Source organism: Vigna unguiculata, chromosome 6, assembly GCF_037176805.1.
Source record: "Vigna unguiculata cultivar grain cowpea cultivar isolate G323 ecotype 2 chromosome 6, ASM3717680v1, whole genome shotgun sequence".
NCBI lineage: Eukaryota > Viridiplantae > Streptophyta > Magnoliopsida > Fabales > Fabaceae > Vigna > Vigna unguiculata.
Window position 1 is genome coordinate 36,348,829 of NC_140797.1, and position 17,551 is coordinate 36,366,379.

General features: G+C 29.1%; 2 protein-coding genes across 3 annotated transcripts; one reads left to right on the plus strand and one right to left on the minus strand.

Moving 5' to 3' along the window:
- Nucleotides 1-5,342: 5,342 nt before the first annotated feature.
- On the minus strand, nt 5,343-6,707 carry LOC114188258 (uncharacterized protein At5g39865). Its single transcript, XM_028076835.2, has one exon. The coding sequence runs from the start codon at nt 6,351-6,353 to the stop codon at nt 5,658-5,660; it is 696 nt and encodes a 231-aa protein (XP_027932636.1). The 5' UTR covers nt 6,354-6,707; the 3' UTR covers nt 5,343-5,657.
- Nucleotides 6,708-11,687: 4,980 nt separating this feature from the next.
- On the plus strand, nt 11,688-16,094 carry LOC114188257 (LRR/ubiquitin-like domain protein). 2 transcript variants are annotated; one of them, XM_028076834.2, is made up of 10 exons: nt 11,688-11,971; nt 12,076-12,170; nt 12,932-13,082; nt 13,987-14,097; nt 14,197-14,297; nt 14,627-14,764; nt 15,027-15,075; nt 15,249-15,314; nt 15,514-15,633; nt 15,793-16,094. In XM_028076834.2, the coding sequence occupies exons 2-10, from the start codon at nt 12,124-12,126 to the stop codon at nt 15,901-15,903; spliced, it is 894 nt and encodes a 297-aa protein (XP_027932635.2). In that variant the 5' UTR covers nt 11,688-11,971; nt 12,076-12,123; the 3' UTR covers nt 15,904-16,094. The 2 variants fall into 2 exon arrangements, with proteins under 2 accessions (XP_027932635.2, XP_085530810.1); XM_085674684.1 differs by having other exon boundaries at nt 11,693-11,971; nt 12,076-12,175.
- Nucleotides 16,095-17,551: the final 1,457 nt, after the last annotated feature.

Consider the following 17,551-nt stretch of genomic DNA (forward strand, 5'->3'; position numbering starts at 1 on the left):
AAAAATAATTAAGTTAATATATACTATTTAATAGTGAATACATAAAAAAATATTGAATTTAATAGTATTTAAGGAATTAAATACTAATTATAATAATTGAGAAAGTGGAAGTTTTAATGATTGAATAACTATATTAATATATTTTAAAACGAGTTGATGGCTTATTAATTTTCCTCCAATTCCGTGATGTTACACCCTACCTCATGCAAAAGATAATCAATCATCTTGATTTGAAAGTTTTTCTTTCATAATACAACAATAATGGTTTTAAAACCTTTTTTTTTTTATGAGTCTATGATCAATAAGTAATCAATGAAATCAATCTAATAAAGTCAATGAAAAAAGTTGGTATAAAGATTGGTTTCAACTGATATTTTTTATTTTAGAACTTAATAGATATTTTTTATTTTAAAACTGAATATAAAATATTAAGACAAATGAACACTCATTTAATGGTGATTACACTAGGTTATCGATTAAATTTGAAACTAATTTTTTATTGTTAGAAAATTTGCCAATATTGTAATCTGGGTCACGTACCTACCATTCCCATTCCATTTCATGTAAAGAAGTGCAAGATTTTATAGTTGTGAAAGGAAATAAATGGGAACATGTTTTTCTTTTCTAGTTACCCTATTATTTCATTTCCCCACTTGCTTATGTCCGAATCATAAATAGTACATACTATTATGTAATTATGAGATCCTAATACTTTCCAAAAATAAAGGACAATTACAAGCATAATGGCATGTTTGTAAGGAAGAAAAAATAAAGTAGAAAACAAAAAAATATGTAAAATAACTTATTTTTAATAGAGAGAAGGACAAAAAATCACTTTAAATGGAGAATAAGTTTGATCAAGTTCACCTATTTGGAGAGAAGTTAAAGGATTTTTAATTTTAAAGAGATAAAAGGGTTTAGAAAAATAAAGAATAAATTTGTTTTATATTATACAATTTTTAAGAGAAATAAAATATTTATTTTCAATTTATTTTAAATTTTCACATCTATATTCATAAAAATATATCCTTACACATATCGTGGTCATACATTAATAAGATATATGATTAATATGATTTCACATCTATATTCATAATATGGTTTTATTTTCAATAAAACCACCATATTCTTACTACTTTCACAACCATTTTACATGTCACAAATTAAAAGCATAACATATGATTAATTTATTAAAAGATAATTTCATCATTTTTTATTTTTGGAAAATTCTTATATTAAACCTCACTATAAGATGAGAGACTATTGTGCAATGAATGTGGTGAGTTTTTTCTTTAAAAAAAATTAAACATAAACAGAAAGAAAAAAAAAAAGCCTGAAGAAGAAACGAAACAAAAACTCACTGAGAGGAAATAAAATAGAGGACTTCTACCATAACGTTTAAAAATTTACAATACTATATTTTCTGTATATAATAATTTAAAATTATATTATTTATGAAATAAATATTTTGCTAAAATAATATAAAATCTATAAAAGAGAGTACATTAAAATTATTTTATTTTGTTAAAATAGTGAGACCAATAAAAAAATAATTTAAAATTAATTAATTGAAAAAAAAGTGTTATGTGATTCTTTCGTGTTATATATATATATATATATATATATATATATATATATATATATATATATATATATATATATATATATATATATATATATAAAATTATTTTTAAAATATATAATTAATCTTTAAAATCTATATAAATATATGTACCACACCTAGCCGGCCTAACCAAATAATAATAATAATAAATTATCATATATACGCTGAGCAAATAAAGTAACCGGCCTAAGCCGACAGAAGGGCAATAGCGACCTAAACCACTAAAAGAGTAATCGGTCTAGATCGGTAAAGAGTAACCGGTCTAGACCGGCCGCTCTGGGAAACTAAACAAAAACTTAACAAAATCAAAACATTTCTGTAAGACTCATAAGACCCACAAACAATCGAACTAAGGGACCTGGGCTAGGACCCAGGCCCACCTACAGCCCAAACAGGGGCCCAGTCCATGACGTGGCCAAACATAATTAATAATCTATAAATATGTATGAACCCCACGAATTAAAGGTACACATTCATTACTCTCTTAATCATGAGATTTGACTTTCTTAGAGATTTTGCTGACTTGAGATTCGGAGTCTCTTCTGCAGGTAACCTCCTCGGGTCAAACCGATCACACCGAGATATCCATAGGCGACATGCATCAGCCAGGAGGAAGCCTACTGAGGAGATAGCGGACCTGAGTAACACTTGTGTTTAACATATCTTATTTGTTCTCTACAGGAACAATATATAAAGAAAATTCCTTCTTTTGTGTCCACATTTCAAAATACCAATTTTTTCCTTTAAAATATAATTATTTATTATATTTTTAAAAATTGACATTTATTTTTACAAATTTTTTTCTCTATTTATAAATAATTATTCTCTCATCTTTTCTTATATATTTCACTTTATTTTTAATAAATATAAATTTATTTTATATATTAACTTAATAACAATATATTATCATCACATATTAATATAATATCACGCATATTTAAAAAATGCGTAGCACTTGTATACGCTAATAATTGATAAATTAAATAACGGTTAAAAATAAAAAAAATAATAAACTATTTATAAAATAATTAATTTTTAAAATATAGGTAAATAAAGAGAGAATCCGACGAATTCAGATACATTCAAAATTATGGAATGTCGAAATCTTTAAAAGAGAATTAATATATTGATTTGATTAATTGTGGTGTGTAGGAGTTTGAAGTGATTATTTCAAATTTCTTTGAAGTTGTTAGATAAACATTTTTAAGCTCCAAACATTAAAGTTGCCAATTATTATAACTTCTAAAGCTTTTCCAACTTCACAGCAACATCTGTAAATAATGTCAAAAGTGTCAACCGAATAACTACCTAGTTTAAATAAATAAAAAATTACGACAAAGCTCAAAAAAAGTAATTAAATGTTCTTAACGTGACCATGTATTCTATAAGAATCATTGAATTTTTGTATAAAGTTTCGCGAAATTGATTTAATGTTTTTTACCTTACATTTTTGTATTACTAAGATGGTATTGAATCTTTTTTCGTATTATTTTGTGGAACATTCGTCAATTACATCAAATTACGTGAATTGAATGATCACGGCAATGTAATAAATTAATGAAATAACTATATATCAATATGAATATATCAATATGACAATGAAGAACACACATGACTAAATATTGGACCAAGAGATTAAGAGGCAGTTAAACATTGGTGTATAATGCAGAATGACTCAACTTATGTATATTTGAATAAAATTCTTAATACATATAAATTAATTTAAAAATTAAAATTCTTCATAAATAAAAAATTATTCACTTTTAAACAAATTATTCACCCAAGCATGCATATAAGTCTGCTTTTGACGAACCAACAAACATGTCATTAGTTTTTTACTTCCATAAAATTCTTTTTTTTTTAACATGACCTAAATAGTTTACAGGCCACTATAAAATTATGTAAATATTTTTACTTCAAAATTGTAAAAAAATAATAATAATTTTTTGTATACTTTTATGAAATTAAATTTAAAAGAGTTAGTCCATCAACCTATATATTATACTTATTTAATTTGCATATAGATTAGTACACTAACCAAGATAAAGGACCCAACTCTTCTTTATTTTGGGTCTAAACCTCAGAATTCAACAAAGCGCGAAATAAAACCAGTGGCTATTGCTTCCTGTAACCCCATAATTATTAACTACACCACATAATCAGTGCCTCTGCAGAGAAAGAAGAGAGGGTAGAATGCTATAAAGAGAGAAGAGAAAATGTGCAAAAGAAAAAACTTTTTTCTAAAAAACTCTTTCTATGTTTTCCAAAAAACTTTTTTCGAAACACCTCTGTATATAAGTGTTTCAGAAAACTTATTCCGAAAAGTATTGTTTTACTAAAAAAATTGTTCCATAAATTATAGTCTAAAAACCCTTTTCCCAAATATATTTCATATGTTAAAGTTAATTCCAAAAATTTTATTCCGAAAACCTTGCTTCAAAAATTTTAAAAAATCTCTCAGAAATTTTTCGAAATATATATTTCAGAAATCACTTTTTCAAAAGTAAAAATGAGCATTTTAAAAATTTGGGGAGTTGGGAAAAAATTGTGAAAGTGCAGGAAGTAAAAACCAAGAAAACCTAGTTATATAGTTACTAAAATGTTTTATACTTTATATATGATTTTGTATATTGGAGTTTAATTTATGTATTATGAATGCGGATTTTGTTTTAATATTGATTAAAATCAATTCAATTATAAATTAAAAAATAAAATAATAATAATAATAATAATAATAATAATAATAATAATAGTTAAAAACTTACCGTACAAAGTCATCTATAATTGAATGACAGTATATATATTGTAATTAATTTTCTTGTATTTTGTTATCTTTATTTTTTAGGTGTTTTATAAAATTATAACGTTATTAATTGAACGTTAAAGTTTAGACAAAGGTTCATTAATTTAATGAGTACTTAAAAATTCTAAAATAGTTAACATAAAATTTAAAAAAATAATAATAATAAAAGGAAATAAATTTTACAAAATCAAGTAACTTCAATCATTATATGCATGGAAGTTGTTTTGGATTAATCGAAGCAATTCTTCCTTGAAAAGTTCGGTCTTTCAGGACATACAAAATTAATTAAAACAATATGGCAAATTCTTCTTTTAACAACTTAATTTTAAAAATAAAAACGTAATTTTAAATATTAAAATAATAACTATAACTATGTATTATTACTCCGTCTAAATTAAAAAAAAAGTATAAAATTGATTTGATTAAGTTTTTCTTCGTTAGAACAGAATATGTAAAGCTTATATGACTTCAACATTAAAATAAAATTCGTAAGAATATAATAAGAGCAAACTAAACGATGTCGTTTGTGTACAATAGCCAAGTAGTGTTGACTAAGGATCCATTTGAAGTTTGAATCATAGTGCTACATTATTCTTAGTTTCTAAAACCATACAAGTAAAAATAAAAATATGCAAAAACAGATTATCACCAATCAAAGATAATCACTTTTTTTTATTTATTTCGTTCCTTTCCACCCTATGAAACCCAAACTTAGGTCAGAACTTATAATTCATTTCTCATTTTTCTATTAATTGTTTACATAAGGAGAAAAAAAACCAATAAAAACGAAATCATTTATTAGTTGTTTTGTTACATACATAAACTTAGTTTTAGTCCATTATTTGATTTCTATCAAACATATAAAAGGAATGAAAAACAGAATGTGATTACGTAAAGTAAATAGCATAGTTTAAGTTAGCAAAAAAAAAAAACTCCAAATTCAGAGGCAGAAAATTCAAATCCCATTCATCTACACCTATTGGGCCTACACATTTCTTACAAGCCCATAAGACTATAAAACTGAATAAGATAATCCACAAATCTACATATAAATGTCAAAAGAATTGTTTTATTATTTTTTGTTGACATAACTGACACCTCAATTCTCTTTTTTTGCCATTTTTCAATTTTAATTATTAATTAGGAGCCACTCTCTCACTCACTGAGATGAGAAAAAGATCATCATGAATCATGAGAGAGAAAAAGAGAAAGAGGTGCAGGTGCACATGGTCAGCAAGAGCAAGAGATGCACCTGATGAGGCCACTCTCGTTGCACGCCGTACACGTCTTGAACCCACCCTTCTCCGCGTACACCTTGCGCGCACCGGAACATTCCCCACACAGCAGGAACCTGTGATCGTCGCACACGTGGCAAGCGCGCAGATGAGAATCTGCTGCGGGCAGACCTTCGAGGAGCTTCCTGAGCTCGCCATTCTCGTGCAGCCACCGCACCTCCTCGGCCCCACCCACGTACCTTCCGTTGACGAACACACGAGGGAGAGTCAGACCCGTTTTGCGACCCGTGACCCGACGGAGCTCCGCGAGAAAACCCGAGTCCATCGAAACGTCGCGCTCGTCCAGAGCGACGCGGAATCCGCGCAGGATGGAACGCACCGTTTTGCAGTCCTCGAACGTGCCGCGGACCACGCGGAGGCTCGTGAAGTACACCACAACGCGCTGCTCCGCGCGGGGGATGGACGGCAGGGGTTGCGTCTGGGCGGCGCGTGGGGGGTCCTCGGAGGCGCGTGCGGCAAGTTTGGGGTGATTTGACCACGCTCGGAGGAGCTTGTTGGCGAGTGTGACCCGGTGGAAAATTGAGGGTTTGGGTTTGGTGGTGGAGGGTTCATCTAATATGAGGGTTTGAATGTCTTTGAAGGAAGAACATGAGAAGGAAGATGAACGTGGTTTGTTCCAAGGTTGCCACATTGAAAGTGGGAACTAGAATAGAACAAAGGTTGCTTTTTTTTTAATTAGGGTTGTGTTTGAAGGTGAAAGGTGGGGTTTTGAGAGGAAGGAAGAAGTGGGGGTGTTGGATTTTTGTTTTGTTTGTTTGTTTGGGAAAAAGGGTAGGATTTAGTTGCTGAAAAGTTTGGATTTTGGTGAATGAGGAAGGAGAAGGAGAGGTAGGAGAGAGAAAGAGAAGGATGAAGAGTGAGAGTGAAAGAGAAAATGGTGTGAAAATGGGGGAAGAGTGGAGAGGGAGATTGTGGTGGTGGTTAAGGTAGTTGAGGGGTTGGTTTATTTTGCTTTTAGGAGAGGGTTAAGAGGGAAAAGGAGATGGATTTTCAGATATTCGGATGCTCTTATTTAATGTTTGTATTAATATGAATTAATTATGGTGGATATTTAATCTCCATTTATGAGTTTAAAAAAAAACTATAAAATAAATAAAATTATATCCTAATTAGATTCATTAGTGAGATGAGAGCACCTGTTGCAGATGCACTTAAGTCTTTGTCACATCAATAAATATGAGAGTACATGTAGAGTTACTCCTCTCTGAGGAGCTTCCATTTATATTATTTATGTAGAAAATTAATAATAAGTTTTTTCGTATAAGTCAAAGATATAAATATTTATATGTAATGTTTATTTTATTCCTTAAAATATGTTTGAGAGCATATACCTTATATGATGCTTATATAATGAATTTGATGTAAAAAATGGTAAAAACATGCTCTAATTAACTCTGCACAGACACATAATTTATAATTTAGTTTATGAATGCAGAGAAAATTTTGTGTTTAGATTGACGTGAGTATATTTAAAAATGTAAAAGATAGAGAACAGGAATTGCTGCATAGTGAAGTAAAAGAAGAATGATGTTTTGTTTTGTTTTGTTATGTTATGAATTGTTGAATGATTAATTGGAGAGAAGAAGACTTGGTTGCAGCATCTGTGTACCAGCAGACACTGGCAGTGCAACCAACAGCAATTAGGACAGCATTCATGTTCCCTTTTCTCATCAGATCTATTTTTATTCTACTCATTTTCAACCAGAGAACATAAATACTGCAAAAATAATTAACTAATTAAACACTTCATCAAACCATATCGACATAAAAAAAAAAAAACTAAATGGTAAAGAATACACTTTCAACATTTTGTTAATGTTGTCGTAACAAAATTACATTAACAATGTTTCCAATATTTCGACTTGAAGTCTATTAAAATAATATTGATACAATTATTATTGTATTTTTGAAATTTTGTCACGAATTTTAGTTTGAAAGACATACAAGAAAATTCAAGAAAAGAAGTTACATTTAAATTTTTTTTCTTATCTTGATTTTTTAATAAAAGTTAAATAAGTTTCTTTGTCCTTTAAGGGTGAAAATTAAGATTTGTTTTTTTTTTTTCAAATCAAATTAGTCTCTCTTATTTAAAAATGTGTTCATTTAGTTTTTTTAACTTTGTTAAGTTTAATTCACCTTTTAATCTTGTTTCTTAGTTAATATTGAAGCGGATATCTGTCAAACATCATAAATAATTCAAATATTATTATAAAAGATCTTTTAAACAAAATAAATTTAATAAAATTTGATTAAAATGATTAAATTTACACATTTTTTAAATTGAGTGACTAAATTAAAATAAGTATTTAAAAAAAATAAAATTTCAATTTTTACTAAAAATAAATATATTTAACCATTTAAAAGAAATTGAGAAGAGTATGATTTAATTAGTGCGATGGTTTCAATAGTGAATATGATATTCAGCTTTAGTGGAGAAAGGAGAAAGAGGAAGTGGGTGTGGTGGATTCTGAAAAGTTGCACATGGTGGCAGGGTAACAAAAAGTGAAAGGAAGGATCCAAGAGAGACTTATAACACTCTAACACCTAACTAACTCCAAACCACATGCCACTCCTTTTTCTTCTTTTTTTTTCTTTTTTCTTTTGTTCACTCATTTGAACCAATGTTCCGTTTTTTCTTTCTTGATTTGGGTGCACCATTTCTTTCCATCACACACCCTTCACTTCCTTCTCTCTTATCTATGTTTTTGACATTTAAAAAGGGTTTCGCACTCGACCACATTAAATTAGTACTCACACACAGAACCTTGAGAAAATCTGTCTACCACTGTTCACTGCACAACATGGTTTCGTGTTGGAATCACAGCCTGGCTGCAAGTCTCTGCAAGTTACACCATTCCACACCATCATTCTCTTCTCAATAATCTTTAGTTGCACTTCCATCAATTAATTCTCATTATTTACAAATCTTACATTCAACCTTTTACCTTTTATTGTTTAACTTTGTGTTTTCACACATTTTACCAAATCATTTTGTTTTTTTATGGAACCGAATTGTTTCAGGAGTCTTTTGTTTTTTTTCTCTATTTCTCGAGATTTATCTTTGAGTTGTTTCTCGAAAGTTTTTTGGGAATGAGATACTTGTAGCTTCGACATTCAAGTCAGTAATACTTCGATATAGTGTTTATACTAAAGCTGAGTTAAAATTAATCTGTCTTTATATTACTGGGCTTTGGTCCTGACTTCATTACCTTCAGGTCGTTTGTCATGGCTTCATTACTTTCTTTTAACCTAGTAGTCGTTCTTAACCCTAAACCCTATGTCTCACTCTCCTCACTTTCTAAGCTTGCCCCTCAAGCCATTCCTTACTGGTTTTGTTCTCTCGTCTCTCATCTTCCCCTCTGCCATTCCTATTCATTAACATAAGTACTGATATCCCTTTGTAGTTTTTCATTTTTTGTGTTGTTGCTGCCATGTTTGTCATGCATCTATAGGTATAAGCATCATTGAGTTGATTGGAGTATAGATCTGTGAGTATCCATGTTGCCATGTTTGTCATGCATCTATAGGTATAAGCATCATTGAGTTGATTGGAGTATAGATCTGTGAGTATCCATGTCTGAAACGAAAACCACAAACAAGAAGTCGACTTTCGCAAGTGATTTAATTCCGGAAGTCGACTTCCGTAAGCCACAAGATGACGAAAGTGAACTTTCGTAGACCAAGATAAATTTTGAAAGTGAACTTCTGTAAACCACTATGAACAACATGAAAATGGCACCATCGGTAGTTGACTTCCGTAATTTAAACTGACTTTCGTAGTTGAAAGTGACTTCGGTAAGAGATGAGTGATTTTCGTAAAAAAATAGTGACTTCTGTAAAAGATCCGTAAAAGAGGGGTGACTTTTGTAAGTGTTGTGTCCAGAAGTGAACTTCCGTAGATGTGTGAGAAATATCACCGGAAGTCAACTTCCAATAAATGAAATTGGGCAACATTGACTTAACTCATCGAATGTCAACGAAGATATTTGATTTTGGATGTCGACTTCCGATTATTTTTTTTTCATTTTAATTTAAATTTTTAATATTTATTATTTTATATTGTTGTTATGTAACTTTTTTAGATTAGGTTGTAATTTTTTTTAGTTAATTTTAATGTAAATAAGTTTTAATATTAATTAGTTATAATTTAAATTAAAATAAGATAATATAAAAATGTTCTTTTTTTACTCCCTTTTTCTTTTTTCCATAAATTATATATATATATATATAACCTTTAACAAAATAAAAAAATTAAAATTAAAATTATCCTGTTTTTCAAATTTTATTAGAAGATTATCTGATGAAACATGTAAATAATTATAATTATAATTATTTATGATTTTTAATCATTTTAATTTTAATTAATTCTATTGTTGAGTAAATATAATTTTAATTAATTATAATTTTGAATAAATTTATTTTAATTCTTGGGATGCAACGGTACATATACAAACACCGTCAGCCAATTACTTTTGTCATTTCATAATTACTTAATTATTGCATTTGTCTAATTAATTTTTTTATATTTATTTAATTTTTCAAGGACATAAATGAAAGTGCATTAATCTTTGGAGGTGCAAAAAATACTGGGGGTGCAGAAAGAAAATGCCTTTATGTTTGGATATGGATGTTGGACTATGGGCTGTTTTCAGCCCAGTTACTGGAAAGATAAAATAATAATACAGAGAACTAGAAAGAAAAAATATCGTTTCTTCTTTCTTTTTTTACTTGTTTAAACTCTTTATGATTTGGATTGTTTCTTCAATTTCAATGCATGTTGTACAGTTTTTTTTTTCTTGTTTAAATTTTTTATGATATACATCTTATTTAAACTGCATCTACCCCATTTGAGTAATAATATACATATTTTAATTACTCACTTTATATATAGATACACACACTGGGATATCAAACTCAAAAATATTAATTATCTATTATTAATAATTTTATTTGAATATAAGAAAAATCAAATGATTAAATTAAAGTTACATGTGTAAGAATTATTAAATAAGATATCAAATACATGAAATATAGAAATCAACAAATTCCAAAAGAAATACTTCTAACAAATCTACTAATCGTGTTATATGTGGACAAGTCTCTCTTTGTAGCTATGTTCCGAAAAGAGGAAAATGATTATTTGTTTATCATTAGTTAACATTTTACCTACATTTATGATTTATAACAGATTTAAGAAAACGATTAGTGAAACAACTCTTTATTGTTTTATTTATAATAATTAAATATCTATTCCAAATTTAATTTTAACTTATTCAAATTTACTTTTTAAAAATATTAAATTTATTTATTTTATAATTTTACTTAGATTACACTTTACAATCAAATTTTTTATTTAAATTTATATCTTAAATAACTTTTGTTTAAAATTTTAAAATATAATAATTGCAAAAAGTCTGCGGATATTCATAAAGATTTACAAGTACTCTTTGTGTGGTTACTGAGGGATTTACAGGGTGAAGTTTTTAGGTAAGCCAATGGAGAAATTCTACTTCGGTTTATCCTTATCCATTTATTAACTCCACTATTTTTTAGATTTTTAATATTTTTTAATTACGAAAATAAATACATATATAGATCATTTATGTTTTAAAACTCTAGTAATAAAAAACTGCATATGAAAAAATGTTTTATTCTCTAATTTTTGGAAATTATAGAAATGTTTCTAAATTTTTACCTGTAGTTTATTTATTTATTTATTTTTAAAAACATGAAATTTTGTCGAAACATATGGTTTATTTATTTAATTTTAAAAACATTAAAAGCATAATTTCAACTTACTTTCGTAATACCTTTTTTACTTTAAAAAATCATATTTTAAAGAAAAATTTCTATTATTTTCTAAAAAAACAAGAATTACAACTTATTGAAAATCCTAACATTTCTTCAATCTTTTTTACCTTTGAAACGCTTAAAAAAAACAGTTACTCACTGCAGAATCTATTGTTGTTTGAATCACTCCTTCAAAATCCAACAAAAACATATAATTTGCGAAATTATGATGTTGTTTTACTTCCTTCCTAGTACATGCTCTTCCTCTTGAAAACACTCATTACAGAAAACGTGAAATGGAAGCCGATTCGAATGCCACCACCATAACCATAAACGTCAAGTTCAATGGCGTCAACATACCCGTCTCAATTTCACCCAACTCTACCATCAAAGACCTCAAGTCCCTTCTTCTACCTTCCACCAATGTCCTCCCTCGGGGCCAGAAACTCATCTTCAAAGGTTTCACCTTTTGCCCCTTTCTCTTTTTCATTCAACACCCTTATGAAAGAACCCCCACCCCTTTTGAATTGGTGTGTGAATCAAATTAAAGAGTGATCTTACAGGTAAGGTTTTGGAAGACCCCGTCACTTTGACTGCATCCAACTTGACTAATGGATCCAAACTCATGCTTGTGGCTTCTCAAGGTTTATATCAAGGGGTATTGTATATGACTTCATCAATCTCTTTCTCTGTTCTGGGTTTTGTTGGCTATGGAGATAGTGTTCAGTAAAATTAGTTTTTAGTTTTCTGTTAATGAATTTAGAATGCATACATTTTAGATAAGAAATGCTGGGAACATTTTGAAGAGACTCTTGGGAAATTTATTGCAACTCATGAAACTGTATAGCTTTTACTTCTTGTTCAATGAACCCCAATTGTGTTTTTTTAGTTTTCAATAAATTTGAACCAACAGTGAAGAATTTGTTAGAGAATGTATAATGATGTATATGGTAAGATTGCTGGCTTTTTAACAACCATTTTGAATGTTATATATGGGGTGGTTTCAAATTAGCAAATTGTGTAAAAATCTTAACATGGTGCATGAAAATTAGAATAAAAATTTTCAAGTAAAAAAATCCACTTTATTGGAGCATGACGGGTGGTTAACTCTGCTGTATAATACTATGATTTCATCATTAAGTTAAAATTGTGGCTTTATTGGTTATTGGATAAACCAATGGAAAATGTTTTACACAAATGCCTTGCCAAAATTGGTATAGACAAACTAGATGGATCATTTCGTATAGGAGATGAATGAAGCTACTTAGAATTGATATTATACAATCAGACAAGTTTGATGAGGTTCATCATGCTTCTCCTTGAAAATAAAAATTATGTTTATAGATGTGGCTGTGTAGAGTTTGCTTGTTTCTATAGCAATCAGAAAAATGTAGCTTGAAGATTTCGATTCTTTTACAGGATGGACTTGAAGAAAGCTAATGTTGTTCCCAAATCGAGGAAAGATAGTCACTCAGGCTCTAGCAATGATGTGAAGAAAAATCCTGTCAAGAACAGGATGGAACGGTGGAAAGCAACAGGAGTTGTAGCATTGTCTGAAAGCAACTTGGAGGTAATAATAATTTTGTCTTATATTCAACTAGACGCTTGGTTGTGTCAAATGGAAAATTAGAGACGAGGAACGTGGTAAATTTTATTCAATGTCATGGTTTTGAAGATTTTTCAGATTGAGATTCTATTATGTAATTTGCAAACAAAATGGTATGAAAGTATCCTCTTTTGTCTTTTTTTTTTTTTTCATGCCGTATGTGCATATGGAATCTCTTTTGTACTTCACATGTTAGGAATGTGTAGGGTTCACTTCAAATTATAGCGTGATTGGAGCCAGGCTATAACATCATTTACAAAACAATCCATCAAATCATTACAATTGAAAGTTGATTTCTTTTTCCAGTATAAGAAAGTTTTTGGTGGAAGGGAAGTTTTCATTCGGCATGTCACAATACTAAGTTTGCAATGACGCTTATGACAAAAGAGTGTACCCAAGACCTTTGCATGAATGCTGTTTGATCCTACCAATTTGGCAACTGCTGTTGTCTAATTCATAATTCATGGTAGTTTTATATGATTGTGTATAAGTAGGTTTTTGGTGCGGAGCAAGATGGATCACTGATTATTACGGTTAAAATTAAGATAATTTTTTGTTTTGTCTTTTTTATCCCTGTAATTGTTGGTTGTCCATGTCAGACCAGAAGAACTTCATACTATCTTGTTCATCTTTTTTGTCTCTTCTGTCCATTATTTAACCATAAAATCTCATTGAAAACCACACATGGTGTGAGGGGTTATACCACAAACAAATCATAAGGAAAAGGGGATTCCACACGCTACCTCTCTGAAGACAATATGGCAGAATAAATCACTGATTTCATGTTCATATCTGATGTGAGTCTCAATCTTATGTCAGATACCTGCTGAGGTCAATATGTTTTATAAGCAAATTTTTATTTCAATAGGCCATACCTGAAGAAGTGTGGGTTTGTGGATCTTCTGTAAGAGTTCTAGATTGCAACAACAATTCAATCAAAAGTGTCCCTGTCGAAATTGCACGTCTTACAAGTCTAGAGGTAAGCTGAAATGTCTCTCTATAGGTTTAGTTTCTGCTACATCCAGTTGTATTTCTTGAGCAATAATTAACACTGCTTGCTTTTTCTGAAACACTGCAGAAACTATTCATGAATTCAAATGAGATAGAGGATGAATCAATCAAGTGGGAAGGACTAACAACTTTGAAGCACATAACTGTATTAACATTGAACTATAACAAGTGAGTAGATCTTATCATGTAATTTCAACGTTGCTTGGACTTAGTTGCATAAAACAACAAATGAATTTATATAAGTATTGCTTTCATTATGGATTTTTATTAGTCCCTCTAAACCATCATAATGTAAAATGCCAAAGTTTACTTGCTTACTAACCATTATGTCATTCATTCTGGTTTAATGTTAAAATCTATTAAAAAATTCTTTGCATATTTGAAAGAATGACTTCAAAGTTTTAACTAACCTTAGCATCTTGGTCTTTGTATTTAAAGTTGATCAAAGAATGTTGTTTCTTCACGTAATTTGGTTGTTTAACATGATTTCTCTGCAGTTTAACTACTTTGCCGTCTGCGCTTGGGTCACTTACCTCTTTGAAGGAGCTGCATGTTTCCAATAATAAATTGGGTGGCTTTCCTGATGAAATAGGGCATTTGACTAAACTAGAAGTTTTGCAAGCCAACAACAATAGGTATTATTTAAAATTCAGTACTTGATTAAGTATGAATATATTTTTGTAACACATTGTAAGTTTGGTCAAATCACTAAAACCCTGTTTAAGGATTGTCCTGCACTTGGCTTGTTTACTACTTAGGTAATGAGTTTACTACTTATCTGAATAAACCAGTTTATCCAAAATCCATCTACCTCTTGCAGTAATTACTATTAACAAATTATTAACTGATGTTGAGAAAAATGTTGTTAATTTTTATTGATGTGTATCTTCTTCTCAGGATAAGTATCATCAGTGACACTATTGGGAACTGCCATTCTCTTGTTGAGGTACAGTTGCTGGTCTTCTTCTATCCTTTCTCTCATCTTTGTTTTCCTTTTTCAGAAGGGACTCTCCAACTGAGACAGCTTTGAAAAATTAAAACATCACTGAAGAAAATAATCATTTTTCTTCGATAATGTATACTCTTAAATATCCTTATGCAACTTTTCTTGTGACATAGGTTGATTTCTCATCAAATTTTCTGTCAGAATTGCCAGAGACATTTAGTAGTTTGAAAAATTTGAAGGTACCCTTTTCTCACCCATCTTATCTAATAACATGAAAAGAAAATTTAAGGTGGGTTTGTTTCCCATCAAGTAATTTGTTAACTATTTGGTATGTTATCTTTAAATGGTTTTGAAGTTTAAGAACTGTAACTATATACTGTTGCAATTTCATTCCTCTACCTTAGTACACCACATGAGGACTACTTCACATTGATGCAGGCACTGTATCTTAGTAACAATGCCATGAAATCTCTTCCATCAAAACTATTCAAGACTTGTTTTCAACTCTCCACACTGGATCTCCACAACACAGAAATCACAATTGATCTCCTTCGCCAGGTGTGCACATTTTTTTTTGCGCTATATTTTGAACAAAAATCAATTTTTTCATTTCACCAGAAGGTTTGGTTTATCATGGTTATGTCAGTTCAACTGGGCATGTAATTTCTAAGAATAAACTGTTACATGACAGTCAAATATGCATTGGTTTCTTTGCAGTTTGAAGGATGGGACAATTTTGATGAGCGACGGCGTTCAAAGCATCAAAAACAAATTGATTTCCGGGTTGGAGTCTCTAGAGATTTTGATGAAGGTGCTGATAAGAACTAAAATTATTTGTTATAAACAATGCAGTTCATTCAGATAGTATTCATGAAGTTCATGTCTTTGGTGGCAAATAGGAAATTGGAAATTTGTGATACAATGTTGGTTCATTAAGATTTCCTATAAGTGACGATAAATACTTAAATACTAAGGTTCTTTTGGAGAGAAAAAAAAAATGGCTAAGTACCTTTAAAGAAGTTTTTGTATTAATGTCTCATTTTTTCTGTTATTACATGCCCTTTGTCTGTGTATGTATGATAAGATAAGAATGTTTTGGGTCTGATGTCTGGTTTGAATGGCTCGTGCTATAAACAACGGTATAACTGTCATTGTTTCATCTAATGGATGTTTTTGTGAAGGTGAATCAATTTATTATTCCAAAAATAGTTAAACATAAAACATTACACCTTCACCCTTTTTCTTTTATCATTGCAAACTATATAATCTATTATGGATCCTTGAACTAATCAATGATATGTTTCACTTAAGATTAAACATCATTATTTCTACAGTTTCAAAGTAAATATTTTTTGTTAGTATAGATCATTCCTTACACTTCATAGTTGTGGTTCTAGCAAGAATAAAATTAGTGAAAAAATGTGTAGTATTTTTTTTTTTGGCAAAAACAAAGTATGTTTCAAGGTAAGAGATACGTTTGATTGGAGTTTAAAGAGGTAGAAAATAATTTCTTATATTATCATGGAAGTATAGCTTTCTCACCCTCGTCATGAGAACAAAGATGAAATAAATATATTATTGTTAACTTGCTGCAGATGAGAACAGTAATCCGAAAATAATTTCTAAATTTTATGCAAGCAATGGAATGTTACTTTCTCTAATTTATATTTTTAAATTGAATCTTTAATCCGTATAACACAGTTCAAGATTTGAAAAGTCGAGATTTATGTCATCCATTTAAATCTAATTTGATTTTTTTTTTTCGGTAAGTCCTTACTGGACAAGAAAATTAAAAAGTAAAATGAATTAAATTTCTTACATGAAATATAGTTTATGAACAAGCTGTGCAAAAATTTTAATTTATTTGAACTTCATAACAATTATTTATTTTACTTTTTTGTCATTTTTCATATAAATAGTTATTAATTTTATGCTTAAAGTCATTCTAGTTAGCTCCTATTTTTTTATTAGTTGAAAAATAAAAATGACTTATTTTACTTTCTCATCATTTTCTTTTATAAATACTTAATAGTGTTTGGTGAATACTTTTTTCCAAATTTATAACGCTTTTTTTAAAAAAAAAAAAAAAACTTAAACAATACTGGAAGTAACGATTTTAAAAACACTTCTATGATTTATATATTTATTTTATTTGACCCTAAAATATATTCATGACCTTTTTTTATTTTTGATATAATTTCAATCATAAGATTCTATTGATACTTTTAGCCGTGTTGTATGAGGTTAACTTTATTTTTTTTAATTTTGTTTACTAAATAAGATATTGACATTTATACAGTTAATGGTCAGGATTTTTTTAAATATATAATTAATTTTATTATTACATTCGATTTATAGGATAGTAGATTTGTTAAGTGTTATATTAGTTAATATAATGAAAGCATGATAGTCATTTAAAAATGTTATTTTACTTTGGTTTAAATTATAAAAAGTATTGAAAATATACTATAAAACT